Below are 25,212 nucleotides of genomic sequence, written 5' to 3'. Positions count from 1 at the left end.
CATGCACACGTCCACACTGTTACCGATAGATGTGTGCATTTTCACCCATACAACCCCCTTGAGTTTCCTTTCCTGAGAAGTTACTTGGTCTGTTGAGGAAAGTGAAGCCAAAAATAATAATTCTGAAGTATTTGGCTAGCAAACTTTCATTGCTCCCAGCAGGAGAAAATGTCGAATCAAGTTTCAAGGAATAATTGAACCTGCAAGAGGGGTGGATTTCAATTCCCAGAATTCCAGCCAGCATGGGGAGTTCTGGTAGTCCCTCCCTCTTAAAGCTGCAGAGGTTGAGAAACATCACTGAAGTTACGAAATGCATCTCTCCACCCACCCACCCCAATATACACCCACACACCTTTTCTGCAGAAATGTGTTCAAATTCCAGCTCTGACTGACAGCCGGACGTGGGAAGGGCTCGAACCCACTTCTTAAAGGACATCCATCTATTTGGACTTTTTGATGGCTGTCAATTGAACCTCCCTCCCCGGGAAGAAGCCCCAGCCGGCGCTGTGTCATTTTGCCCAAGTCCTAAATAAAGGGTCTCGTGTCCTGGAGAGGTGGGCTTCCTTCTCTTTTGAGTTTACCCATTGAGACTGACTGGCTGAGGGACATCAGGTGGTGCCCTCTCCCCCTTGCAGGGCGATCTTCTGTGCCTGGCATCAGGTTGGCTCTGAACTGGTCGTTCCCCAGGAGACACCCCCCCCCAAAAAAAGGAATGCTGGCATGGCCATCTTGGTGGCTGCCCCCTTCCCATCCAATGGGGCAGCTCCAAGGACCCAAATGGCAGCCAGCCATGAAAGGTGGCAGGGTGGCCTTGTCCCTCTGTCTCGGGGAGAACATTCAAGACACCCAACAGATGGCTCAAGAGCTGAACAGTCGCTCTCCTTGCAAAAAGTGCAGAGAAGAGCAACTAGGACGATTAAAGGCCAGAAGACAAAAAACTTATTTTCCTCTTCTGGTTGGAACCCTGGCGAACGTATCGCAACAGCAGCAGCTTTTCCCCTCCTCCTTGCAAAACAAATCCAAAATCTGTAACCTTCTACATCTATTGGACCCGTCATGAAAGAAAAAAATAGTTGACCGGTTAAACGACTGAGAAGTTGTAGTTCAAGGCAGCCCCTTCTTGCCATTTGCTCCTAGACAGTCTACACACATTTCTCATTTACCACAAAACAGCAGTAAAGGGACCACATTAGTAGTACCTGTAGCTGCGAAGGACTGGGGTCCAGGTGTCCGAATGAGGTGTGCCTTTCCACTCCTGTGCAGGAATTCCTCTGTGCAGGAATAGGGTGAACCCAAATATCCGTAAACTCCATTTCTCCTCTCCAAAGGCTGCCCCTTCCCCAGCTAAAGAGGTAGATTCTCTCATCCCTCCGTGGAAACTGGGGACTCCTGGATGGAGCCACGTGGCCGAGTCCCCCAAATTGGACCCAGTCAAAGCTTCTTACTCTGCTTGCATGCACACGTCCACACTGTTACCGATAGATGTGTGCATTTTCACCCATACAACCCCCTTGAGTTTCCTTTCCTGAGAAGTTACTTGGTCTGTTGAGGAAAGTGAAGCCAAAAATAATAATTCTGAAGTATTTGGCTAGCAAACTTTCATTGCTCCCAGCAGGAGAAAATGTCGAATCAAGTTTCAAGGAATAATTGAACCTGCAAGAGGGGTGGATTTCAATTCCCAGAATTCCAGCCAGCATGGGGAGTTCTGGTAGTCCCTCCCTCTTAAAGCTGCAGAGGTTGAGAAACATCACTGAAGTTACGAAATGCATCTCTCCACCCACCCACCCCAATATACACCCACACACCTTTTCTGCAGAAATGTGTTCAAATTCCAGCTCTGACTGACAGCTGGACGTGGGAAGGGCTCGAACCCACTTCTTAAAGGACATCCATCCATTTGGAATCGTAAGCAGGGACTTTTTGATGGCTGTCAATTGAACCTCCCTCCCTGGGAAGAAGCCCCAGCCGGCGCTGTGTCATTTTGCCCAAGTCCTAAATAAAGGGTCTCGTGTCCTGGAGAGGTGGGCTTCCTTCTCTTTTGAGTTTACCCATTGAGACTGACTGGCTGAGGGACACCAGGTGGTGCCCTCTCCCCCTTGCAGGGCGATCTTCTGTGCCTGGCATCAGGTTGGCTCTGAACTGGTCGTTCCCCAGGAGACACCCCCCCCCCAAAAAAAGGAATGCTGGCATGGCCATCTTGGTGGCTGCCCCCTTCCCATCCAATGGGGCAGCTCCAAGGACCCAAATGGCAGTCAGCCATGAAAGGTGGCAGGGTGGCCTTGTCCCTCTGTCTCGGGGAGAACATTCAAGACACCCAACAGATGGCTCAAGAGCTGAACAGTCGCTCTCCTTGCAAAAAGTGCAGAGAAGAGCAACTAGGACGATTAAAGGCCAGAAGACAAAAACAGAGGAAGAACAGTTGCAGGATTTGGGTTTGGCAAGAGAAAAGAAGGACGGGGGGGGGGAGGCGGGGGGTTCCCCTTCTTCTGATTGGTCAGCATCTTCTGATTGGCACTCTTTTAATATTTGAGGAGCTGCCCCAAAGAAGAGGGGGGGGGTTTCAACTTATTCTCCAAAGCCCCTGAGGGTAGAACAAGGAGCAACGGATGGAAACTCATCCAGGAGAGAAGCAACCTGGAACTAAGGAGAAACTTCCTGACTGTGAGAACAATTAACCAGTGGAACTGCTTGCCACCAGAAACTGTGGGTGCTCCAACACTGGAGGTTTTTCAAGAAGAGACTTTGCTAGTCCTCAAATTATGACCATAATGGACCCTGGGGTTTCTGTCGTCTGTCAAGGCACCCATGTGACAGACTCAATTTTACGAGTTTTTGCAGCGATCGTAAAGTAAACGTGGCAGCTGCAAAGTGAAAATGACCGTCATTAAGCGAGTCCATTATCCGCAATACAGCACCCAGAATCGCCCAGAAACAAGACGAGCAGCAAATACATTTAATAAATAAGTATTTAGTCTGAGACGGAGGATAAATTAAAGCTCATCAGAACCTCTAACAGTCACTAAGTGATTGGTCATATGTCGAGGACCATCTGTAAAGAAAGACGGAAGGCCCCGAGGTTCCTGGTCCTCCCCTCCTCAATTACACCCCCTCCCCCACTTCAAAAAGGACCCAGGAGAGAATCCAGCGCTCATCACGTTTAATGCCCCCAATCTCAGATGAGGGGTAAGCAGAAAAATCTTTAAAGACATAATGCAGCCCCAGAATTTTTTAAAAAGCCCCCACTGCCACCCATAAAAAGTCCCTCGGGCCCACCTGCACAAAAGGAGGAAGAGGCCCCCTTGGTTCCCAGAGGAGGGTGCAGGAAGACACACACACACACCCCGGGGTCCCCCATGTCTGTTTCCCCCATGCTTGGGAAGGATCTCGGAGTTCCTCAGCCCCACCACTGCTTCGCTCTGTGACCCTCTCCCACAATGTGACTGGATGCAACCGGGACCCCCACCCACCAGGCAGGCCAGCACCAGCAAGCAGCAGAGCTCCTGTGGGCAACCCGCCCCTCAAAATCGCTTCGGAATCCGGGTGCAGCGTTCCATCTCCACTCAGCGTCCAGCGCAGGAGCTCGTGATGAGCGATTCCAGAATCTGGACCCTCGGTTGTGTGAACGGGGGATTGGGCCAAACCCCTCGGATGAGCTCCAGGCCCAGAGGTTCTGCTTGGAGGGAAGAGCACCCACCCCCCTGCCCCGGTCAAGGGCCAGTTCAGATATCAGCCGGCCGCAGCTGCCTCTCGCCCTCGGCCAGGAAGATCTGCAGAGCTCGGTGCAGGAGAAAGACCCCCAGACTCCGCCGGCGTTTCATGGGCCAGCCGGCCACCAGGCCGTAATAGTTCCCCTTCTTCTGATTGGTCAGCATCTTCAGTCCTGGGGGGGAGGAAGCAAGAGAGAGAAAGGGCTTGCAATCACACAACACAGCCCCCCCCACCTGCAAGGAATCTCCAAATTCCCACCCTCCCTGCATGGAGGGCTAACCCACATGGCAACCCCTGGAGCAGGAGGGAGTTTGGACACCCCCCGGGGTCTCAGGAGTGGGGGGACAGGGCTGGGAAAGGCCGGGGGAGGAAAAGCAGCTGTGGTCAAATGTAGAAAAAAAATGGATGAAGCTGACTTCTGCCTTGGGCAGGGGGTAGGACTAGAACTGGGGTCTCCAACCTGAGCCACTTTACGACCGGTGGACTTCAACTCCCAGAATCCCTCAGCCAGCATGGCTGGCTGAGGGATTCTGGGAGTTGAAGTCCACCGGTTGTAAAGCGGTTAAGGTTGCTTGTTTGGCTGAGGGATTCTGGGAATTGAAGTCCATGGGGTTCAGACACAGCCAACCTGGGTGGGTGAGGAAGAAGGGAGCCTGCAAGGAAGAGGGAGCCCCCCACCCCCAATGTCATGTGGACCTCCAGAGCCCTTACCGATGGCATCCACCATGCAGGCCTCGCGGGTGTAAGCCTCCACCGGAACCACGTTCTGGAAGCAGTGCATGGAGACGACCCCCCGTCCCCCAGCCCAAATCTCCAGGGTGTGCCGGACTTTGGAGGAGACCTGCAGGGCGGAGGGGGAGCCCGGTCAAAGGGCAGCCGCCGCCAAGATGGACGGAACAAAGCCCCACCCACCTCTTGGGGGGCAAATTCATGCTGTTTTGGGGGGGGCACAGGGACCCAGACAGCCACCCCCCAAAAAAACCTGTAGCCTCCCACTCCCATGAGTTCTGCTGGGGTGGGGGCAATTCTGGGGTTTGCAATCTAACCCCCACTTGGGGATGGGGCAGAAAAAGCTACTTCCAAGATGAAGGTCAGGCAGCCAAAGATCCGTCCCCAGGGATCAAAGCTAGACTGCCCCTGAATTTGGAAGCTCCACACTTGGCAGAGGAGGCAGAGACTCAAGAAACCCTCTTCAGAAGGTCCCAGAGTTCCCGATGGCTCCCCACCTGTGGGCCTGCTGGCGTCCCCTGGCCCTCCCGGTAGTGGGTCAAGGCTTCGTAGAGGTGGCGGTAGGGCCGGCTGCGGGTCCCCTTGCCCACATAGAAGATGGCACGGATGAAAGTCTGGAAGGCCTCAGCCGGGCTGAGAAGCTGGCAGCGGGCGGGCAGGTTCTGGGTCACCCTGCGGGAGAGCAGACCCACGAGACCATCAGTGCAGGGTCTCCTTGCAGCCCCCAAAGCTGTCCAGCCCAGGCAGCCATGTTGCCCCCCTCCAAGGGTCTCCTACCTGGGGTCCAGCAGCAGGTAGTTGAAGCTGGACTTCTGCAGCCCCTCCCGCCACCTCCGGCTCTTGTCCGGCCGGTCAAACTCTGCGGCCAGAGCCCCTTCATCAGCTTTGGAGGTGGGGATCCGGTAGGTGTCCAGGGCAGAAGCCAGTTCTGGGCTATAGACTGAGCACAAGAGGGAGCTCGGTTCAGGACCCCCGGCGGGGGCTCTGGTGGATCAAATGCCCCCCCACACCCACATCTTGTTCAGGACTTCTCTTGAGCTCCTCTGGGAAGAGGGTCAATCGGGGAGCCCCCTCCTGCTCCCTTAAGGCCAGGACCCCTCCCCTTGCACCTGGGACACCGTCTTCCCCACCTCAGCTTACTTTCCAAGCTCTCCTCCCACCCGTCCCTTCTCATCCCCCCAGGAGGGTCTCTCTCCTCCAGCTTCCCCCAGAGGCACCCACCTGCAGAGCCCTTCCGGGTTGGGGTCTCGGGATCCCTGCTCAGCCTCTCCAAGAGCCGCACATACAGCCTCCGAGTGAGGGGCGTCACCGGCCCTGGGTTGGCCCCCAACTCGCGCAGCTTCCGCGTCAGAGCTTTGTCGGTCAGGTATTCTGGGTTCAAGGGGGCGCATTCCCCGTTGCCCTGCCTGCCTGCCGCTGCCCTGGCACACGCCCGCCAGTCGTAAACGAGGGTGTCTTCGGAGGTGCTGGCCCCGGAGTCGTCCGTGGGGGGCAGGTGCCGCTCGATGAGGCTCTGCCCCTTTTCCTCGTCCATGTACAAGTATTCCACGGGCTCCGTGGCGCTCAGGTTTGCAGGCCGGCCCCCCGGCGACAGTGGCACCTCCTGGCGAATGGGGCTCAACCTTCCTGGGGGAGAAGTGGCAGACGGGCCCCTCCCAGACAGCCGGCTGAAACTGACCCTGGAGGTCTTCTCCGCTCGCTTGCCCAGAGACCCTCGGGCCCCCAAGCTCTCCAGATGCCCAACCTCTGGGTAGCCCTGAGCAGTGTCTCCCGCAGAGGGCTTTCCTGCCGCCGACTCTTCCCCTCTGCCCACGTCTCCCCTGGAGCTGGCAAGGAAGCAGCCCCAAGAACCAGGTCCTGGGTTCGAGGGCGTCTTCCTGCAGCTGGGAACAGCCGAGACGGCTGTGCCCTCCCCCACCTCCTCTGCTTCTCTGGCCGGGGGAGGAGAGCAGCCGAGACCAGCAGCCCTTTGGGTTGAGGCCGGTCCGGGGCCCCTCCTGACTCTCCTGGGGCGCCTCGGCATCTCCAGGGGCTCCTCGAAAAGAGAGGCGGTGCTGAGGCTCTGCTGGGGAAGGGCCCCAACCAGGGGCCTTTGGGGCCAGGGGGGTGCAGGGGAGCACTTCCGGTTCGAGGGGAGGAGGGGGGAGTGGGCGACCCTGGTGGCCAGCATCAATGACCGCAGCTGGGCATCCAGAGTGCTGAGGGGCTCTTCTCCAATGCTGGCAAGTGGACCCGGGGCCACCTCTGTGCCACCCACAGTGCTGCTCGGCCCAAGCGGACCTTCGCAGCCACGGAAACAATTCCTCCCTTCCGACGTCCACTGGACAGGGATGGTGTCTTGAGTGGGCGAGCTGGGTTGCCCCTCTCCTGCCTGCCGGGGGCTTGTGGGGAGAGCCAACCTTGGCCGCCCTGTCATGCCTGCCTCTGCCATCTCTTCCCTTGCACCAGAGGGCTTTCCTGCCGCCGACTCTTCCCCTCTGCCCACATCTCCCCTGGAGCTGGCAAGGAAGCAGCCCCAAGAACCAGGTCCTGGGTTCGAGGGCGTCTTCCTGCAGCTGGGAACAGCCGAGACGGCTGTGCCCTCCCCCACCTCCTCTGCTTCTCTGGCCGGGGGAGGAGAGCAGCCGAGACCAGCAGCCCTTTGGGTTGAGGCCGGTCCGGGGCCCCTCCTGACTCTCCTGGGGCGCCTCGGCATCTCCAGGGGCTCCTCGAAAAGAGAGGCGGTGCTGAGGCTCTGCTGGGGAAGGGCCCCAACCAGGGGCCTTTGGGGCCAGGGGGGTGCAGGGGAGCACTTCTGGTTCGAGGGGAGGAGGGGGGAGTGGGTGACCCTGGTGGCCAGCATCATTGACCGCAGCTGGGCATCCAGAGTGCTGAGGGGCTCTTCTCCAATGCTGGCAAGTGGACCCGGGGCCACCTCTGTGCCACCCACAGTGCTGCTCGGCCCAAGCGGACCTTCGCAGCCACGGAAACAATTCCTCCCTTCCGACGTCCACTGGACAGGGATGGTGTCTTGAGTGGGCGAGCTGGGTTGCCCCTCTCCTGCCTGCCAGGGGCTTGTGGGGAGTGCCAACCTTGGCCGAGGCCCTGTCATGCCTGCCTCTGCCATCTCTTCCCTTGCTCCAGAGAGGGCCGACCCCTGGTGTCCCACAGGCAGCCCCCGAGTCTCAGTGGGTCCCTGAGTGCCCCACGCAGACCCTTCCCAAGGAGCCTCATTCTCTGGAGGGCCTATCATGGACCTTTCCCTCCTCTGTGAAACCTCCCACGTGCTCTTACTGTGGGGCAGAGCCAAATCTTGACTCCCGGGAAAGATCCGGGCAGCCCCTCTGGTGGGGAGAGTCCTCTGGCCATGGAGACCCCTCCCCATGCGGGCTGGAGGCCCACAACACGACCCTTCATTGCTGGTGTTGCAGCCGCCTGCAGGGCCGCTAGGGGCAGCCTTCCCACCTTCCCACCCATGAAGGTAGCCGTATCCTGGCCCTTCCACAGCACTTGCGTAACATTCACTAATGCACGAAAGATACCGGTCAGTGCTGGTGGCTGAGCACCTGCCCAGAGACCTTCCTCCCGCCAAGCATCCGTCCAGAGTCCCGCTGACCCCCAGGACGGAGGCCGGGCCAGCCACGGTCTTTCCCAAGTCTGAGACGGCTGTGGACTCAGCCAGGTGATCAAGGCAGGTGACGTCCAGCCCATCCTGGCTTGGGAGCCTCACCGAGAGGCCGGGATCAAGGGAGACACACACCTGAGAAAGGCCACAGGGGTTGGCATCCCGTGGGGGATGGAGTCGGGCTGCTTCTGGCTTAGACCGGAGGCTGGCAAAGGGAAGAGTCTTCTGTGGGGATTCTGCAGCGCGTACCATGTCCGGTCTGAACGAGAGAGCCTCGGAGCCCACTAAAGAGAGGGGACCCCCCAGAGTCGTGTCTGGGCCCGGGGGTGAGCTACACCCTTCCTCTGCAGAGGCCCAGATGTCCCAAGACTGCTTCACACCAGCGTCCGACGGAGAGCGCCCCACCTGGCTATCCCAGCAAGTCTGTACATCGGCACAACTGGAGGCTAGCTTTCTGGGGGGCAGGAAGGCATCGGGGGAGTCCGCTGTCCGGATGGTCAATTCAGAGAGATCCAAAATCGTGTCGCCCTGCCAGGAGCACTCGGTGAGAAAGGAAGAGGCCGACCGATCCTGGGTGCAAGGCCCGGGGGCACCGTTTGGAGCAGCTCCCCCAGGCTGAGGGAAGGTCCCAGGTGGCCCCGTGTACTGACGAGCCTCCTTCAGGGAGGACAGTGACAGTCTATCAGATGGATAAGAGAGAGAGTTGCCCGGCCCAGCTTGCCCAGCATCTTCCATTATGGTGGTCAGGAAGCTTTCTGCTCTCCGCTGAGCTGCATAAAAGATTGGGGGGGGGGCAGTGGATATTTGAAGCCTTTTGTTAAGATTATGTTTGGCAATCCCAGAAGTGTTCTTTCAAGAGGCAACGGGACTTCCTTTGTTTTTCCTTGAAGACGTCTCGCTTCTCCTCCAAGAAGCTTCTTCAGTTCTGGCCGAAACGGTGGAGGTTTGGAAGGATTGATATTCCTTGCAGTCCTCATTAGCGCTCTCTCCGAGAGTCCTTGAGGCCACTTGGGAGTTGTGCTTTCAGGGTCATCTGAATAGCGCAAATGGTGACCGCAAGGAATATAAATCCTTCCATCCTCCACCATTCGGTCAGAACAGAGGAAGCTTCTTGGATAAGAAGCAAAACCTCTTCAGGGAAAAACTAAGAAAGTCCCGTTCCTCTTGAAAAAACACCTTTGGGACAATCCTGACCTGGATGACAGTCTTCAGAGACATTATGACCGGCAGACACTTACGGAAGCCGCTGTTCCACCCTCCGTCCTGCAGGATGTTGACACATGTTTCGTTCCCCTGTTCCACAGCCAGGTCGAAGGCGGTGTTCCCATCCTGAGGCACAAAGGAAAGGCAGAACCAACCATGGGGGCTGCTGCCCTCTTTCCTCCTTGCTGGGGGCTTCCTTCCAGTCCCCCCAACTCCCCAGATCTGGGCTCCCTGAAATCTAGAGAAGGTGTCAAGTCCACCATCATCACAAACCAAGACCAGGACTGGTCGTGCTAGGAGCGGTTCTGAAACGGGCTCTCCTTGGGGCAGAGACGTCCCCAAAGTCACGTCCTCAGGAGAAATGGGTCTCCTGTTAAATCTGTCGGCTGTGGGGCAGCAAGCAGGAAGCTGAGACCGTGGGGCAAAGGGAGCTTTCAAGACCAGGCTCTCAGCTCAGAATTTCAGACGGCCGCTTCACATCCCTCTTTAAGCAGTTTACAGAGTCAGCCTCTTGCCCTCCAACCACCTCAATCTGAGCCCCTTCGCTCCATTTAAAGTTGGGGATTGTGGTTTATGGTTTAATCTTTTAAATTCCAAATAGGATTTGCAGCATAAAATACGACACAGGCAGGAGGCCTAAATCATGAAACTTAAATAAAATAAAATGGCCTGAAAAGGAAAGTTTATTTACCTTTGGGTAACTTATCCTCCCCAGATCTTAAAAGTGCAAACAAGAGATTTTCAGGCAAAAACAGAACCGATTTAAATGCTTGGGGGGGGGGAATTTGCTCCCCACCATCTCCTGTGGGGCGGAGACCAAGCCAACATAGGAAAACTGAGTGGCCAGTGGAGGTCATCAGACCCTGTTCTTCCCCTTAACGCAGCTGTGGGTCACAGGGGTTGTGTGGCAAGGCAGTGGAGTCGACAATCTTCCCCCAGCGGAGTCCTCAACGGAGGCAGAGGTAGCCAGCCCCACCCGCCACTTCCTGGGGAGAGAAGCCTTTGGGCCCACCTGGTCTTCGAGGTGAGGGTCGCCACCCTCCGTCAGCAGGAGCCTCAAGCAGGCGGTGCATCCCCAGGAGGCGGCAACGTGTAGGGGGGTGAGGCCTTCCGCAGATCTGGGACAAGAGAGGAGAGGGACACAATCTTCCTCCCTCCCCTCCTTTCCTTCCTTCCCTCTTTTCCCTCCCTTCACCTCCTCTCTTACGTCTTCCAAGTTTTTGGAGCCCAGTGCTTCTCCTGGGAAAGGAGCAGGGCCTCCCACCCTCTCTCTTCCCTTCCTTCCTTCCTTCCTCTCTCCTTCCATCTGTCCCCCCTCCCTCTGTTCTCCTTCCTTCCTTCCTTCTTCCTCCCTCCCTGCCTTTCCCTGCCTTTCTATTTCTGTTCCTTTCTTCCTTTCTGCCAATTGATTCAGCTGCCCAGCTGCCTTCTTCCAGATGTCCTGGTCCAGACCCATCCTGGCTTTGCTCAGTTCAGATCCCTCTGGGGCTGAGACACTGCTCTCCCCAGCGTCGCTCTGACCTGACCAGCGGCTTCCTGTGTTTGCAGGGAGGGAAGGAGCCCCTCCTTATACCTGGCGTTGGGGTCTCCCCCATGCTGAAGGAGAAGGCGAAGGCGACGTATCCCGTTCTGCTGCTCCAGGCCGGCAGCCAGGTGCATGGGGGCCACTCCCTCCGGCAGGACCAGGTTGGGGTCGGCTCCCTCCAAGAGCAGGGCAGCCACCATCCTGAAAGCAGAGGGAGGGAGGGGGGCTTGAAGAAGGGAGGGACCCCGGCAGGTAAGGGGAGCGCAGGGCCACCTTCCCCTCACCTAAGAATAACTCTATTGTCACTTTAAATTTCATGAAAATGAAACTTCGTTGCAGAGAGATCTCAAAGGTCAGAAGAGGTGGGCTGAGGTGGGCGGTTGGGGGGGGGAGTTGGGGGGGGAGGAGGAACCGGCTGCCCCTTTAAATGTTGGCTTCTCCTCAAGAAAAGAATTTCTAGCAAAATTTTGAAACGGAGGCTGCAGGACCCTCCCTGCCAGAGAGGCTGCAGAGCAGGGCTGGCTCAGGAATTCTGGGAGCTGAAGTCCATAAGTTGTAAAGTTGCCATAGTTGCCACATTGCAGAGGGCTCGACTATATGACCTCTAAGGTCCCTTGCAATTCCAGAAGCCAGCAATGAAGAAGAGCTGCAGGATCACAGTTCTGATCACCCCCTCCCCCGTGCAAGGAGAAAGGTCTCTTTTGAGGGAGGGAGGGAGGGAGGGAGGGAGGGGTGCTGCTACCTAAGGCCGTTTCCCCTTAGTGCCCTGCACCCGTTCCACATCTGGCCCTCCTCCCTAACGCTCCAACCCAGGGCTGTCAAACTCTAACCCTAACTCCTAACAAGGGCCGGATGCCTCATGTACTGGCTTCTCCCCCACCCGGTTTAGCAAAGGGGGCGGAAAGTCCCCAATACGTCAGGTGACAATGCGAGTTTTACACCCCTGCTCTAACCCCAACACCCGGGCGGGGAAAACCAAAGGTCCAAGGTCAGATTAGGCAAAACCTGGCTCAAAAACAGGAGCTGTGAGAGGGACTTCGGAGTCCTAGTGGACGATCCCTTATACCTGAGCCAACCATGTGCAGCAGCAGCCAAAAAAGCGAATACAATCCTTGGTTGAATAAACAGAGGCACAGAATCAAATTACTGCTCTAGTCCTGCTTTGTAAGGCATTAGTAAGGCCACACCTGGAATATCTGCATGCAGTTTTGGTCACACATTACAAAAAAGATGTTGAGACTGTGGAAAGAGTACAGAGAAGAGCAACTAAGATTACTAAGGGCTTGGAGACTAAAACATATGAAGAACAGTTGCAGGATTTGGGTTTCTCTAGTCTAGAGAAAAGAAGGAGGGGGGGGGACATGATAGCAACATTCCGGTATTTGAGGGGCTGCCCCAAAGAAGAGAAGGGGTCAAATTATTCTCCAAAGCACCAGAGGACAGGACAAGAAATAATGGATGGAAACTAATCAAGGACAGAAGCAACCTGGAGTTAAGGAGAAACTTCCTAACCGTGAGGACAATTAACCAGTGGAACAGCTTGCCACCAGAAGCTGTGGGTGACGCATCGCTGGAGGTTTTAAAGAAGAGATTGGACAGCCATTTGTCTGAAATGGTATCGGGTCTCCTGCCTGAGCAGGGGGTTGGTCTAGAAGACCTCCAAGGTTCCTTCCAGCTCTATTCTGATTGATTCCGTGTCCCTGCCAAGGCTCCCTGTGATCAACCGACCTTCACCCCGCAAACGGGTTTTTGCACACGGGGGAGAGGCCGGCTTGTCAACGCACCTTCATGCAGGTAAATTCAATACCTGGCAGGTGGCGGAAGCGCAGTTGCACCCGGGAATCCTTGGCAAGGGGGGCACTGGGCCACTCCTGTTCGGAGACCCGCTCTTCCCATTGCAAAACGTGCATAAGCCACGCGAGGCGGATCCACGAGCCACTTACGCGTCGTCCTGGCCCCGCAGAGCCCGACAGAGCCTCGCAGCCAGCTGCAAAGCGCTGTGCTTCATGGCGCCGCTAGGGGGCGGCCGCGGGAAAGGGAGGGGCACACCTGTGCCGGCCAGTCGCGGCCACGCATGCGCACTTCTTCCCCAGCGGGCAGAGCGGCGTCTTACATCGCCTCCCGGAGGCGGCGGAGCAGGACGGTCGGTATGCTGAGGCGGCCGTGAGGCGGGCGACAGCGGTCGCGTTAGCGCGTCCCGGCCCGCCGTAGCGAACTCATCTCGGTCGGTGGTCAATAGCCAGAGTTTCCAAAGCCACGAAGTCAACACGGCGCCGCCATCTTGTTCCCGTCGTTTGAAGCTTCCCTCGGAGTTTTTCATTGGAAGGCCGCGGTAATACGTCACCGCCTTGATGGCCTACTTGCCTATCCAATCGGAAGAGACATGCTTAGGGTGATTGGTTTGAATTCCAACACTCCCGCCTCCTTTTTCACCGTCCTATTTCTTGAATGGGTTCAGACAGGATTGGCTCATTCACATCAATTGATACCAATCTCATCTATTTAAAAAATGTGATAAAAGATACTTGGCTGATTTAGTGACACCTAATAAAATAATTCATATTCCTTAATAGGCATGGAGTTTCAGAAGCTGCAATGTTATTAAACCCAGCAGTTTAAACAATAAATATTTAATATTATACTTGATTTCTTGGAAAATAAATCAGGAAGCCTTTAAATGGGTCCCGTTTGCTTTTAAATATATATGCATTCACAGTCTTATTTGAACTAGCATTTCTTCTTTTTCATGCTGCAAACTTAACAAATTCGCATTTGTTAACTATTTAACTGCTTGACCCTTTTTGCAGCCTCTATTGCAACCCAGGAATTCCAATGTTTATATTGCTGGTAGCAGAGATTTGCAACAGCAGCCTAAATCGGTTTCTAGTTCGGGTTGGTAGATACATAATTTTGGATGGATGGATGTATTTATCTTGTCGTGTTTATGTAGTGTAAAATAGAGGGTGTGACCCTTTAAGCTGTACGCAATAAAATTTCATTTTTAACGTATGCCAATTACTGTACATTCAAAGTGACAATAATGTTATTCCATGCTATGCTATTCTACGCTATTGTAGTCTATTCTCTATTGTAATTCTATTCTGTTGCCACCTTCCATTATTCAACAGAATAACAGAATTGAAGGGGCCTTGGAGGTCTTCTAGTCCAACCCCCTGCTGAAGCAGAAGACATCGACTATACCATTTCAAATGGTTGTCCAACCTCTTCTTAAAAGCCTCCATTGATGGGGCACCCACAACCTCTGGAGGCCAGCTGTTCCACTGATTACCAATTTTCCTGCAGTCAGCATATTACAGGAACCCAAGCCGGGAAAAAGTCATAACATTCCTGAGCATGTTATGAAATCCCAGTTCTGTGCTTATCATGGGCAGTCCGCAAAAGGGGCAGAGAAGAGAAAATCGGAACTCATAGGCTATATAGTTAGTCCTTGACTTTTGGCCACGTGGGACCAGAATTTTTGTCTTAAGTAGCTGCAGTGTTAAGTTGAATCTGATTTGACCACTATATGTAACACTGCAGCTACTTAAGACAGAAATTCTGGTCCCGTGTATGTATGTATGTGTATGTGTGAATATATATATACACACACAGGACGCTGCAACCGGTTGTAAAGGTGAGAGAGTTGCCAAGCATGCAAACAGCAGTCATGTGACCGTGGGGGTGCAATGGCCATAAGTGTGAGGACCGGACTCTTTTCAGCACCACTGTAACTTAGAACAGTCAAACCAATGTTCATAAGTGAGGGATCTACTGTAAAGCAGTTGGAGTCCCCGGGAGAAGCCAGAAACACATCTGGAAAAGCAAAAGACCAAAAGCCAGAAGATTTTTCCAACCTTTATTGGAATCCAGCTGAGCAACGCCGGATTCCTTCAACGGAAAGAGATCTGACTCGCAGGAAGGTAGGTCACATTTTTTAATCAACTGACTCCGAACCCCCAGGCTTTTCATTCCCCAGGAAGAAGCTCCGTCCAGCGTCCCACATGAGCTCTTCTTTCCCAACCACCCCTGCAAATTCCCCGGCCAGGAAGGTTACAAAGGAAAGAGGGCTAGGTGGTCTCCCTGCTTCCTCCCAGCCCACCCCCTCCGGTCCGATCGGGAGGGTCACACCACGGCCTCCATCTCGGGCGCTGCCTCCTCCTCCTCCTCCAGCATGCTGTAGGAGGCATGGGTCTGGAAGGGCCGCTGGAGCGGGTGGGCCAGCAATTTGGCCATGCAGTTGTGCAGCTCCACAGCCGGGCCGCTCAGGGAGACTTCGTACTTGTAGTTGGTGCCCTTGGCATCCAGGTTGCTGAAGGCGGCGAAGGTCTCCTGGGAGGGGAAGAGGGGACAGGGGTGGGAGGTACCAAGCAGGGTTTGCTCCAAAAGGGTTCCTTGGCTGACCTCCAGAACTGGAAGCATGGATCACATTGCTCAAAAGATCTTGTTCTCCTTCCTTGCTTTACAGTGGCATGTCCAACCTTGGCCACTTTTATGGGGAGGGAGAGAAAGGGAAGGAAGGAAGGAAAAGAAATAAGAAAAGAAAAAGAAAAGAAACAAGGAAAGTGAATAAATAAAGAAGGAAAGAGAAAGAAAAAGAAAGGAAGGAAGGAGAATGAATAAATGAAATAAAAAGGAAGGAAGGAAAAGGAAGGAAGGGGAATAAATAAATAAGAAGGAAAGAGAAATGAAAGGGAGAATGAATAAATGAAAGAAAAAAGAAAGGAAAGCAGAAGAAGGGAGGAATAAAAACCAAAAGGGCAAAGGTCCGCTGAAGGTTTTGTCAAAAGAAAGTGGGCCCATCATTCAAAATAATTCTCTCTATTGCTCATGGGGGGAGGGGGAGATGCTGGCTTAGGAATGCTGGGCGTTGAAGTCTACCAGTCTTAAAGGGTTGGAGATCCCTGGTCTAAAACATCTCTTGGGTGAGAAGTTAGAATGAAAAGAAAATAAAGAGAACCCAGGTATGGATTTACCTTCCAGGTGACCTCCTCCTCCTTGTCCTCAATGCCGTTGTGGATGTAGAGCACGTCAAAGAAGAAATAAGGGCACTGGAGCATTTTCTGTAGGGCAGGAGAGGCGATCAGGAGGGCAAGAGAAACTCAGGCCCCCCCACCTTCCTCCCCTTCACAGCCAGCAGTGGGATCCAAAGGGAGTTTCCTTTCCTTTTCGCTTTATGTCCCTTAATGTTTTGCTTTTTCAGTGCAATGAAATGGTGCTTACTGGTTGTCTTCTCAGAGGCTGGCGTTCCCTGAAAAGGGACTCAAAACTATGGGCACAGCAAGGGGCCACTCACAGCACCCACGTCCTAGGAAGACAGCCGCTTCCTGACTCAACGTGCGGCTTGTTTGGATCAGACTAACAGAGCTGGAAGGGACCTTGGAGGTCTTCTAGTCCAGCCCCCTTCTCAAGCAGGAGACCTTCTCAGTCATCCAGGCCATGGTTGTCCCAAAGGTGCTTTTTCAAGAGGCAACTGGACTTCCTTGTTTTTCTTTGAAGACATTTCGCTTCTCATCCAAGAAGCTTCTTCAGCTCTGACTGGATGGTGGGGAAGGGAAGGATTTATACCCCTTGCAGACAAAGCTGGTCATCTGCATCCTTTTTAGAGAGTCCTTGAGGCCACCTGGAAGTTTACCTGTGCCCTCGAGGACACCTGAGTGGTGCAAATGGGGGTGGAGCCTTCTTGGAGCTGCTGAAAGGCCTGGGTTGTAGACTGGAGACAGACGATGTCGTCTCCCTCCCCCCTCCTCTGTTGAGGGGGGGCTGTTCCTTTTTGGAATAGATGGCCTCTTGGATCCCTCAACGGAGGGGGGTGGGGGGATATGACATCGTCTGTCTCCAGTCTACAACACAATCCCTTCAGCAGCTCCAAGAAGGCTCATTTGCACCACTCAGGTGACCCTGAGGACACAGGTAAACCTCCAGGTGGCCTCAACGACCCTCTAAAAGGATGCAGATGACCAGCTTTGTCTGCAAGGAGCATCAATCCTTCCCTTCCTCACCGTCCAGTCAGAGCTGAAGAAGTGAAACCTCTTCAAAAAAAACCCCAGAAAGTCCATTGAAAAAGCACCTTTGGGACTCCAGTGCTGGAGCACCACCAATTTATTCCACTGACTAACTGTTCTCACCGTTAGGAAATTCCTCGTAGGCTGCTTCTGTCCTTGACTAGTTTCCATCCATCGTTTCCTATCTGGCCTTCCGGAGCTTTGGAGAATAGGTGGACCCCCCCCCCTTCTTTGTGGCAGCCCCTCAAATACTGGAACGCTGCTGTCATGTCCCCCCCCAATCCAAACCACACCCTTCCCCTCGAGTCTGGTGTTCCCCAAAATAAAAGGAGGTGGCACAATGTGGGCAGCCCCCCGGTAGGAGCCTCTGGGTCCGTCCGTCCATCCCCCATCGCAGTTAGGACTTCCTGGTGGGCGCAACACCCTCGGCTGGAGAGATGCAGCTGCGTCTTGCAAGACGGCCCCTCCCCCAGTGCCAGCTTGGGAGTGGGCAGCAGAGAGACCCCGGGCTCAGAGGCTGTGCTTGCTGGGCATTTTGGCCACATCTCATCACCACCAGCAGGTCCAGGCAGATTACACTGAGAAGGCCCTCCTGGCCTCAGGAAAGGGCAGGTGCTGCTCTGCACCATCTTGGTGCCCACCCTGCAGGGCAGATCACGTGCAGCCAGCCAGAGAGGGCAATGCTTTTCTGCAGCCATTTCCCCCCTAGTGACACACTGGAGCGTGACCCCTTCTTCTTTGTGGCCACCCCTGAGATAGTCTCACGATCCGAAATCAGAGAGTGGACCGACTGGCAATTCTTCCGTGGCCGAGTGGCTCCACCCTCCTTCCCAAAGTCTGCCTACCTCTCTTGTAGGGCAGTCCCTGGTCTGTAAGAGAGCCAGAAATCTACTCCCACCTCCTAGCAATGGCTGCAGAAGTCAAGAGTCCCGATCTGCCGTCTCCTGGGTTTGCTGGGATCGAGATCTGTTCTACACGAGACTTGGGGTACTGTGTGTGTGTGTGTGTGTGTGTGTGTGTGTGTGTGTGTTCCCTCCCTCCAGGTGAGCAAGAAAGCGGGCACCTTCATCTGGTCGGTCACCACCACGGGCGGCTGGCAAGCAGGGCGGCTGTAGACCAAGATGGTCCTCACCACGTAGGGCGGTGGGATGGTCTGGATGTTCTCCATCACCGGAAGCTCCGTCTTCTGCTGTCTGCCGAGAGAACGAGGCGAGGCACGGTGGGTGGCACAGCCAGGAGGACCTAACGCAAACCCCAACCCTCCCGGCCGGCACAGCCCTGAGGACCGGAGGCACTCGGCCAGAGGACAGGAACGTCAAGGACGGCCTGGGCTGCAGCCTAATGTGAAACTTCCTGGATTCCGAGTGGCGACTCCAAGCATTTCCTTTTCCTGCCTTTGATTTGTAGGAAGGTCGATATTTGGGTTCCCACGCATGGCTGGAGCTTCAAGGGGAGGGCTGCCATGGACACTCCCCCTCCCCCCCATTTGGAGACCCCCACCAAGGGCTGCTCCAGGGGGATGAAGGTGAAAGACTCACATCAGATTGAAAAGGCCTTCCAGATCTGATCAGCAAAAGTTGAGGTCAATGCCTAGATTTAGAGCAGGGGTCTCCAACCTTGGCTTTGCTGGCTGAGGAACTCTGGGAGTTGAAGTCCACAAGTCTTACAAGTTCCCACGGTTGGAGACTCCTGATTTGAGACCTTCTCACATGCCTCCACAATGCCAGGATCCCCTGCTAGAACCACCCCCAGTGGATAGTCCTCGACCTACGGACTATAATTTCCGTTGCTAAGTGAGGCAGTTGTTAAGGGAGAGTTTGGCCCCATTTTTATGACCTTTCCTGCCCATTGTTGAGTTAGTAACAACTCTTGCTTGTTGGGAGGTCACAAAAAGAGGATCGCCTGACCACCTTCCCAAGACACTGCAATGGTCGTAAGTACAAGTTGGTTGCCAAGCATCTGAACTTTGACCACGGGGATCCTGCAACGGTCATAAGTGTGAAAAACGGTCATTTTTCAGTGCCGTTGTAAGTTCAAACAGTCACTAAAAGAAGGATTGTAAATTGAGGCACTAGCTGTACAATCCCAGCAAGGGGGCCGTTTGGAGCCCCTCCTTTCTCAACCCTTGAGGGTGGCCTTGCAGGGGGCTGGACTAGAAGACCTCCAAGGTCCCCTCCAGCTCTATTCTGATTCAAGCTTTTCCCTTCAGGGACCCAGGTTCCCTTTCCAACCGCAAAGGTGGCTCTGAAGAACTCCCCAGACCCTCTTCTCCTGCGGGGCCAGATCCGAATTCTGCCCTTGCCAAGACCCTGTGCCAGAGGAGAAGTAGGAACCCAGGGCCAGGCGGATTGGACCCAGAGACCGGCATCGGTCAGGTTAAAAACACAGCCTTTTTCTCCCCGTCTCTTCCTCCAAATCGGATCAGATTTTCCTAATTTTGGGAGGGGGGAAATCCCTAGCAGAGGTCACCACCACCTCTGCCCCCCCCCCCCGTTTCTCCTGCCAGCGGGGGGCGGGGGGGGGGCTTTCGGAAAGGATACTGAAGGATTTGCAGAGGATGGTCTTCAGGTCGTACAAGCAGCTGCAAACTTCCCTGGGCTCGGAAGTGAAGCCGGAGAGCTACGGAGAGGAAGAGGAGGAGGAGGCCGCGTGAGCTCGGATCCCCTGGGATCCACAGGGATCGCAGGCAGCCCTCAGCTTATGACAGCAAACGAGCCCGGAATTACGCTCACAAGTCACGTTGCCTGCTAAGCGACCACTTTATGACCCTTTTTTCAGCGGCTGTTAAGCGAATCACCGCCGCTATGCGAAAGTGGTTTAATGAATCCACTGTTTGTCATGCAGGCTCCTTGCCGGAAAACAGAAATAAATGACAGTTTCTGGAGAAAATGTTGTATATCGGCGGGACCCTGCAAACGGCCGCAACATGCCAGTCAGTGGCCAGGCGCCCAAAATGTGACTGCGTGATGGTGGGGGAGGGGAGGGGGCCACGCTGGGTCCACAGGGCCCAGAGGACGTAACTTCGAATACTTGCAAAGTGGCCGGTTTTAATTTGAGGAATACCTGCACAGGTAGTCCTCGGCTTACGACCACAATGGAGCCCAACATTTCTGTTGTCAAGTGACACATTTGTTGAGTTCTGCCCCGTTTTACAACCTTTCTCGCCTCAGTTGTTAAATGAATCATTGAAGTTGGTAAGGACTTGGCTTGCCAGAAGGTTGCAAAGGGGGGATCACAGGACACCCTCAGGACACTGCGACCGTCATAAATATGAGTCAGCCGCCCAGCGTCTGGATTTTGATCACATGATCTGGGGAGGCTGCGAAAAACAGTCATAAACTTTTTTCAGTGCTGCTGTAACTCTGAACGGTCACTAAGTGGACCGTTATAAGTCGAAGACTACCAGCCTGTGAAAAGCAGACAGCAGGAGCAGAGGCCGCTTATGGAGTGTCCGGCGTCCGGCCTCTGCCCCAGCTGGCCTCTTCCGGGGAACACGGCCGCCGTAAAGTGGGTTACCCACCTGCGTGACCTCAGCCGGGGAGGGGAGCTGGCAGCCCCAGCAAATACTTCCCTGCGATGGACAGGCCCCACGTTAACCCCGCCTGACCCGAAGCCGGGATGCCCACCCCCGTCACAGTCTCTGCAGGTGAAACCGCTGGGAAGCCTTGGCGGATGGGCACCAGTGGGCACCCACGGCCGGGCAGCAGCTCCCTTCTGAGCAGGCCGTCTGGGCACAAACGGGGCAGGAAAAGACTCCCCCGCTCTGTGTGTGTGTGTGTAAAATGCCCTCCCCCCCCTGGCAAGCATACCCACCCAAGTGACGTCATTGTTCACCACCACCAGCGCAAACTCGTGGCTCTTGTCGATCTTGTGCTTGGTGCGGACAAACATCTCGATCATCTTCTGGGAGATGTTGAGGGCGTTGGTCTTCAGCCTGCCAGGGGGAGGGGGAGAGGAGGCCCATGAGGCACCGCCAGGGAAACAGGGGTCGAAGCCCTGAAGAGATGCCCCGGCCTTCCTCCCCCTCCAGAGATCTAAGAAAGCGGCCGGTTCCAGAGGAGAGAAGGCCCGCCTCACGAGGAGACCCCCGAATTCCTTTCCGCTCAGCCAAGTGGACTAGAACCTTAACTGCAGGCCTTTGCAGCAACCCCAGGAAGAGGCCGAGATGCCCCCTTCGGCCTGAAGGCGGGACAACCACAGCAAGAACCAAAATGCAATCCAGGTTTGTCCTCCGTCACCGGCCAGCTGCCCTTCAAAGCCAGAGCCAGCACCACCCAAGTCTCACCCACGAAGGATCTGCTGGGCCATCATCCCCTCCCCAAAGAAGATCCCTCTGGCCGAGGGAGGGGTCTCCTGGCTCACCCGTTGAAGGACTCCAGCCTCGGGTGGGACATTTCCTCCGAGAGATCCAGGCAGATGATCTGTGACAGAGAAGGAAGGAAATGAAGCATGGAGGCGATTCCTGCCTCTCTCTCTCTCTCTCTCTCTCTCCATCTACTCAGCTCTTTTTTCTCTCTTTTCCTTCCTTGTTTATTAAGATGGGGTTAAATGGCACGCATGCCAGAGAAAATGGGTGGATTCATACATGTCTTTCCATCTCATGATAGAAAATCCTCAACTTATTTGAAATTACAAACAACTTACAACTTTTGACTGTCTTTGCATCCCCCAGGGATCAAATTCAGGCGCTTGGCATGATATTTACGGCCACTGCAGGATCCGGGGATCATGGGATCACCATGTGTAACTTTCCCAGCTGGCTTCTGGCAAGCAAAGCCAAATTCGCTTAACGACTATGTGATCCATTGAACAACAGCGGCCATTCGCTTAAAGATTGCGGCAAGGAAATTTGTAAAATTGGCCACGACTCGCTTAAGAACCCTCTTGCTCAGCAATGCAAGTTCTGTGCCAACCTGGGGTCATAAGTTGAGGACTACCTGCGCATTTTTCTGGGAGAGGGATGGAAGTAATACAATCCAAAGGACAGAAAGAAAGACTCAAAGAGCCATCGCTCCCATCCGAAGCCTCATTTTAGCTTCAGCTTGTTTCAACCCCCACCTTCTGTTCCAAATCCCCCCCCCCTCTGCTGGCAGTCCCAGCTGAACCCTGTTTGGCCCCCTCCATTCTTTAAATTTCACTCAAACCTCCCCCTGCCTTTCCTTGCTCTCTTTGAACCGTTGTTCTTCCCTGCCCTCTTTGAGTGGCCTCTGCAATTATTTCTTTCTCTCTGTGCAACTTCACGCTTGGCCCTTCTGACATTCTCTTGCAGTCAATCACAATGGATCTGGAAGGGACCTTGGAGGTCTTCTAGTCCAACCATCAACCGCCCTTTCAAGCAGCATTTCTCAGCTCCAGCAACTCATAAGATACGTGGCTGGGGGATTCTGGGAGGCTGAAGCCCACCCACCCCTTCAGGCTGCCAAGGCTGGGAAACACTGCTCTGACCACTAGGCTGGGCGTTCTAATTGCCAGGGGTATAGGGAGCATTCATTCATTTATTCATTACCTAGCTTGGTGAGGAAGGGTCTGCAAGGAAACAAGCCAGCTCAGAGCGCGCCAGGAACCCTGCATATAAGCAGCACTTGCAAAAGAGCTTCATAAAACATCTTTCCGTGAGCAAAGCGCCCTTCCTGGGACTCATTAAAGCAGCAACGTCTTTGGGACCTCTTCATTAAGAAGCAACTTAGAACTAAGGAGAAATTTCCTGACAGTTAGAACAATTAATAAGTGGAACGACTTGCCTGCAAAAGTTGTGAATGCTCCAACACTGGAAATTTTTAAGAAAATGTTGGCTAACCATCTGACTGAGATGATGTAGGGTTTCCTGCCTGGGCAGGGGGTTGGACTAGATGGCCTCCAAGGTCCCTTCCAACTCTGTTGTTATGTTATGTTATTTCAAAGACCTGAATGTGTGTCCACAGTCCCAGCAAATGCGCTGCGTGTGCCAGCACACACACACCTACAGACAGACAGGAAGTCTGTGTGCTGCCACGCTGAGACGTCCCAAGGAGGCAGCTGCTTTAATGGTCCGAAGCAGGAGGCACATTTTGCAAAGTCTCTCCTCCGAATGAATGAATCTCTTGCCAATCAAAGACCTGGTTAAAGGGGGGCAGATGTAGAGAAAGGGAAAAACGGAAGGGAGGGCAGCAGCGGGGGGGGGGTGTGTGTGTTTCTGGACAGGGGTGTCTCCACTCACCACTTTCTCTGGGCAGTTCACCCGCGGCGTCCGGACCTGGAATTCAGAGGGAGGGGTTGGGGCCAGCCAGGTCTTGCCGTTGGGGGCCTGGACAGCAGCACTGGGGGGGCTGGTGGTGGTGCTGGCCGCCTCCCCCTCCCCTTCGCTGCGACTCCCCACGCTGGCCTGCATGCTGAGGGTGCGATCCTCAGCCCCCTCCGGGTTGGAGCGGGTTCTGGGCCGCAGCTCAGCCGCCATTTTCTCCTCTTCCTCCTCCGTGGTGCTGTTGGTCTCCGAGGTGTCCATCCAAGTCCCACAGTCCGGGGGCGAGTCCAGGATTGCCGGGGAAACTGATATGAGTGGTGGGAGTCTGACTATCCTCCCCTTGGGGAAGAGAAAGAGAGCAAACAAATCAACTCAGAGATTGTAAACATGCACAATTCTATACAGATTAACAGAGGTGGAAGGGACCTTGTAGGTCATCTAGTCCAACCCCCCCCGCCCAAACAGGAGACCCTACACCATTTCTGACAGATGGCAGATATACATACTTGTCTAGTGCAAAATGTTATTCCAAAATGTACGTATTTCTAATACAGGGGTGTCAAACTCAAGGCCCAAGGGCCGGGCCCCGCCCGCAGGGTGCTTAGATCTGGCCCCCAGGACACAGTGAAGGACCGGCCCTCAGTGCTTCTGCCAGTAAAAATGGAGCTTGGGCAAGCCGCTCGCATCCCTCCTGGGCTCCACTGTTATTGGCAGAGGGCTGGAGGAGGATCCCACCCCCCATGCCTACCTGGGCCACCACAGGTGTCCCCGACACGAATGCCTCCCCCCCCCCGCAGGTCAAAAACAATCCTGATGTGGCCCTCAATGCAGTTGATGTTGGCATCCCTGTTCTAATACATTTATATGATTACGTGATTTTTTTCTTGCTCATATTTTTTACTTTTTCATTAAACATTTTTAGAATATATAACTATAGAAGATATCTATTTGAGAATATACACTACTATTATCTTTGTGTTTTGCTCCCCCTTTCATTTTAATTAAAATTATTAGTTATAAACACAGCCCAGAGATGCACAGAAGCGGAGTTCACAGTAAAATCATTTAGGACAGCCGTTTTCAAGCTTGCCAACTTTAAATATGAATTTATTTATATGCTGCCCATCTCACTCTAAAAAATGACTTTACAAAAGTGTTCTTCTTGAATTCCGGGGGGCGGAAGCCCACCCCTTCTCAAGTTGCCAAGTTTCAAAAATCACTGATCTAAGGCAACCTTCCTCCCCAGTCTGTAGCCCCTCCGGATTAGGCCTCCCATGCTGGCTGGGGATTCTGGAACCGATGCTCCATCACAACCCTCCAACCCTGAACAGACAGAAGTCACACTGGTAAGTGTGCAAGACACAGGAACCTGTGGAGGTCTTCTATGGCCACTTGCAAAATTACCTGGCCTCCCAGTTCTCTACTCCAACTTGGCCACTTTAAGACTTGTGGACTTCAATTAGCTGGCTGGGGAATTCTGGGAGTTGAAACCCAGAAATCTTAGCCGAGCTTATAGACCCCCTGCTCTATTCTACCCCTTATGCCCCCAGACTTTTGGGGCACTTAGAGATCCTCTTCCCTGTCCCGTATCTTAGACCTCCTTCTTAAGAGAGGCAGGATCAGGAAGGGCGACTCTGAGCAAGGCTCCGCCCAGCCCCCCCCCCCGGAGCCAATTGGGGCTGGGGTCCCCAGCAGCTGAGGGCTCCCCGACTGACCCAGGGCCAAAGCCCCATTTAATCTACGATTCCAGACGAGGGAGGGACGCCAACCTTCTGGGCGGGGAGGGGCTGCAACCTCTCCTCCTCTGGGGGCTTCTGGGCAGACCCCCCCTCCTGGCGCAGCGATGCCCACAGCCAGAACGGTCCGGCGAGCCTTCTGCGAAGGAGAAGCCGGGTTCAGCAAAGCCCCCTCCCCTATTTCCAAGGGGGACGCCGCCTTCCCATTGCCGCCCCCCTCCCAGCAGCGCCCCCGGCTGCTTGCGAGGAGCCGGACCCCCCCCCCGCCCCCGTCCTCCTCCCCTCCGCCTTGCGAGCGCCGCGCACGCGGGCGCCCGGTTGCAAAGCCAGGGAGCGCCCGCCGCCCCTTTGCAAGCCCCGCACCTGGACGGGCCACACCCGGAGAGCCAGAGGGACGGAAGGGGGGGGGGGAGAAAAAACACCCAAAGCAACGCCCTCGCAAGGGCTGCCGGGACTTGTAGTTTCCGCGCGAGCGACGGCTGGAA

The 25,212-nt window shown here is 54.7% G+C and overlaps 2 protein-coding genes across 3 annotated transcripts; both read right to left on the bottom strand.

Annotated features, from left to right (window-relative positions):
* Positions 1-1,396: 1,396 nt before the first annotated feature.
* Positions 1,397-13,399, bottom strand: ANKLE1 (ankyrin repeat and LEM domain containing 1). Its single transcript, XM_058163667.1, has 9 exons — positions 12,713-13,399; positions 10,818-10,970; positions 10,257-10,362; positions 9,280-9,370; positions 5,659-8,811; positions 5,215-5,377; positions 4,935-5,109; positions 4,420-4,549; positions 1,397-3,880 (listed from the first exon to the last, which is right to left on the bottom strand). The coding sequence occupies exons 1-9, from the start codon at positions 13,087-13,089 to the stop codon at positions 3,720-3,722; spliced, it is 4,509 nt and encodes a 1,502-aa protein (XP_058019650.1). The 5' UTR covers positions 13,090-13,399; the 3' UTR covers positions 1,397-3,719.
* Positions 13,400-14,611: 1,212 nt separating this feature from the next.
* Positions 14,612-25,198, bottom strand: BABAM1 (BRISC and BRCA1 A complex member 1). 2 transcript variants are annotated; one of them, XM_058163677.1, is made up of 10 exons: positions 25,091-25,142; positions 24,761-24,866; positions 22,968-23,330; positions 21,134-21,192; positions 20,585-20,705; positions 19,312-19,390; positions 18,310-18,334; positions 17,835-17,964; positions 15,743-15,829; positions 14,612-15,098 (listed from the first exon to the last, which is right to left on the bottom strand). In XM_058163677.1, the coding sequence occupies exons 3-10, from the start codon at positions 23,250-23,252 to the stop codon at positions 14,892-14,894; spliced, it is 993 nt and encodes a 330-aa protein (XP_058019660.1). In that variant the 5' UTR covers positions 23,253-23,330; positions 24,761-24,866; positions 25,091-25,142; the 3' UTR covers positions 14,612-14,891. The 2 variants fall into 2 exon arrangements, with proteins under 2 accessions (XP_058019660.1, XP_058019661.1); XM_058163678.1 differs by lacking the exon at positions 24,761-24,866 and having other exon boundaries at positions 25,091-25,198.
* Positions 25,199-25,212: the final 14 nt, after the last annotated feature.

Source organism: Ahaetulla prasina, chromosome 1, assembly GCF_028640845.1.
Source record: "Ahaetulla prasina isolate Xishuangbanna chromosome 1, ASM2864084v1, whole genome shotgun sequence".
In the NCBI taxonomy this organism is placed as follows: Eukaryota; Metazoa; Chordata; class Lepidosauria; order Squamata; family Colubridae; genus Ahaetulla; species Ahaetulla prasina.
The sequence above is the reverse complement of the archived record's forward strand: the minus strand, read 5'-3'. Positions and strand labels throughout refer to the sequence as shown.

Excerpts from the sequence above, each read along its gene's own strand:
- ANKLE1 (XM_058163667.1), bottom strand. The coding sequence starts at position 13,089 with ATGAAAAACTCCGAGGGAAGCTTCAAACGACGGGAACAAGATGGCGGC. Across the intron at positions 9,371-10,256 it reads ACCCTCACCTCGAAGACCAG|GATGGGAACACCGCCTTCGA; the intron begins GTGGGCCCAAAG and ends TTTGTGCCTCAG. Across the intron at positions 5,378-5,658 it reads AACCCGGAAGGGCTCTGCAG|TCTATAGCCCAGAACTGGCT; the intron begins GTGGGTGCCTCT and ends TCTTGTGCTCAG.
- BABAM1 (XM_058163678.1), bottom strand. The coding sequence starts at position 23,252 with ATGGACACCTCGGAGACCAACAGCACCACGGAGGAGGAAGAGGAGAAA. Across the intron at positions 19,391-20,584 it reads TGAACAATGACGTCACTTGG|CTCTCCGGCTTCACTTCCGA; the intron begins GTGGGTATGCTT and ends TCCTCTCCGTAG. Across the intron at positions 15,830-17,834 it reads TGGTGACCGACCAGATGAAG|AAAATGCTCCAGTGCCCTTA; the intron begins GTGCCCGCTTTC and ends CCTGCCCTACAG.